This window comes from Sinocyclocheilus anshuiensis, unplaced genomic scaffold (assembly GCF_001515605.1).
Source record: "Sinocyclocheilus anshuiensis isolate Anshui unplaced genomic scaffold, SAMN03320099.WGS_v1.1 scaffold447, whole genome shotgun sequence".
Taxonomy (NCBI): Eukaryota; Metazoa; Chordata; class Actinopteri; order Cypriniformes; family Cyprinidae; genus Sinocyclocheilus; species Sinocyclocheilus anshuiensis.
The window spans coordinates 2,012,683-2,014,589 of NW_015552615.1; the positions used below are offsets into that span (position 1 = coordinate 2,012,683).

A 1,907-nucleotide genomic window follows, 5' to 3' on the forward strand; every position below is an offset into this window, starting at 1 on the left:
GTACTATGGAGTCAGTCATGTCATTGGCTCCCCCCTGTGGACTGATTTTCACATGAACTCGTCCATCATGGTTATCAGTGGTATTACTAGCAGGAGTCCTGCTGCTGTTTGTATCTGCTTGCTGCTGTTGACCAATCACCCTCCTCCAAATCTTCCCGTACTCCCGCTTTATCTTAGGGATTTTGAAGGCGTACACTACAGGGTTTACCATCGAGTTGGCATGAGAGAGGAGAATGCCAAAGTACAAAGCAATGGGCGGTACATGTATACTCTGGTTATAGTATGTGATGGATTGTATCGTGTGTAACGGCAGCCAGCAAACAATAAAAAGAGCCAAGACTAAAACCAGAGAGGTAGCCAGTTTGTGCTCCTTTTGTTTATATGTACTGGTTTCAGCTGACATACCTGCTCTTCCACTTCTAATTTTTAAAAAGATGTAGCAATACAAAGCGATCATGGCTGCCAACGGAGGAAGAAAACAGCCCTCAAAGATGAAGTGGATCAGGTATGTAATGGGAATGACAACAATGAACTGACAGTCTATGGAGGTGGAGTTGTAACGTGTCAGTGCGTCATTGTTGTACCATCCAAACATGGGTAAGAAGCCCAGAACAGATGCTAGAATCCAGCACATAGCGGCGAGGAACCATGAGCGCTTCTTAGTGACTGTAGACTTGTACCTGTAGAGCAAAGAAGAGCATCAAAATCAATTTTGCCCAATATTTCTTAAAAACTAACATTGCGCTGAATGTTGCAAATGTCATTTTGCATTAGGATCTGAAAATGCTTCGATTTCATATTATAATAAATAATTTAAAATATTTCTATAAATATATTATACTAATAATATACTATTTAAAAATGTATTTAAATATTTTTCATTACAAGCAAAGAAATTGTATAAAAAGTCTTTAGCTTCAAAGCAAGACAATCTGCACAAAGGAAATGACATGATCAAACTGCTTTATTTAATCATTTATTTTATTATTTGATCTAAAGATAGCAGAGAATCTTAAATAATATTTCGTCTTAATTTCACATAATTTTTTAAAAAATGTTTCAAAATTCTAAAACGTTCCCTTTCCAGGTTTAAATGAAGAAAATTCCATATCTCCAACGTTGTTTCAAATTTTTGAATGTGTCACCTCTCCAACAAAATATAATATAACAACATAACATAACATAACATAACATAACATAACATAACATAAATGAGCAATATCACAGGAATAGCCGTGAGATATGGCTGTATATCGGCACACCTGTGATCCCGCAGGCCATTTCTACAACAGTTTGACGGCACGAGTATGTAAATACATAAGAAACAAAAACGGAGTGTCTTTAAAAACCCTCTTTTGTGCAGAACTACTTCATTCCGACACGGATTCAAATCTAAAGTTGACAGTTTCCAAAACGTCACTTTAGAACTAGTAACAAAGGAACGCTGAGTTGCTTCATTAAAAGCTTATTGTATCACTGTATTAACAGCAGTGGTGTAATGTAACGAAGTAATAATACTTTGTTACAGTACTTAAGTATATTTTGGGAGTATCTGTACTTTACTTGAGTTTTAATATTTCAGCCAACTTTTACTCCACTACAGTTCCTAATTAAAATGTATACTTTTACTCCGATACATTTCCCCATATTCCTTACTTACTACAAAATAGTCAGAAGTCAGAAGAACACGGACTACAGGAAAGCAGGTTTGACGAATCAGTGGTCTGGCGTTTGCAAGTTAGACTCATGCTCATGTGCAAACAAGTGCGCGCACAACTGCGGATGATTAATTTTCCACTCAAGTCGAGTCTGCGGTGTGCGATACAGCATCGTCTGCCATAATATGGTAAGTGTTGTTGTAAAGATGTGCGATCTGACATTATCAAGTAGGCTATATCACCAAATCA

General features: G+C 36.9%; 1 protein-coding gene across 1 annotated transcript in view; it reads right to left on the minus strand.

Annotated features, from left to right (window-relative positions):
• The window catches only part of adora3a.1 (adenosine A3 receptor a.1), a 7,872-nt gene that overhangs the window by 287 nt on the left and 5,678 nt on the right, over window positions 1-1,907 (minus strand). The window contains exon 2 of the mRNA XM_016457090.1: window positions 5-680. Coding sequence (XP_016312576.1) covers window positions 5-680 — 676 coding nt within the window. The remainder of the gene's footprint in view (window positions 1-4; window positions 681-1,907) is intronic.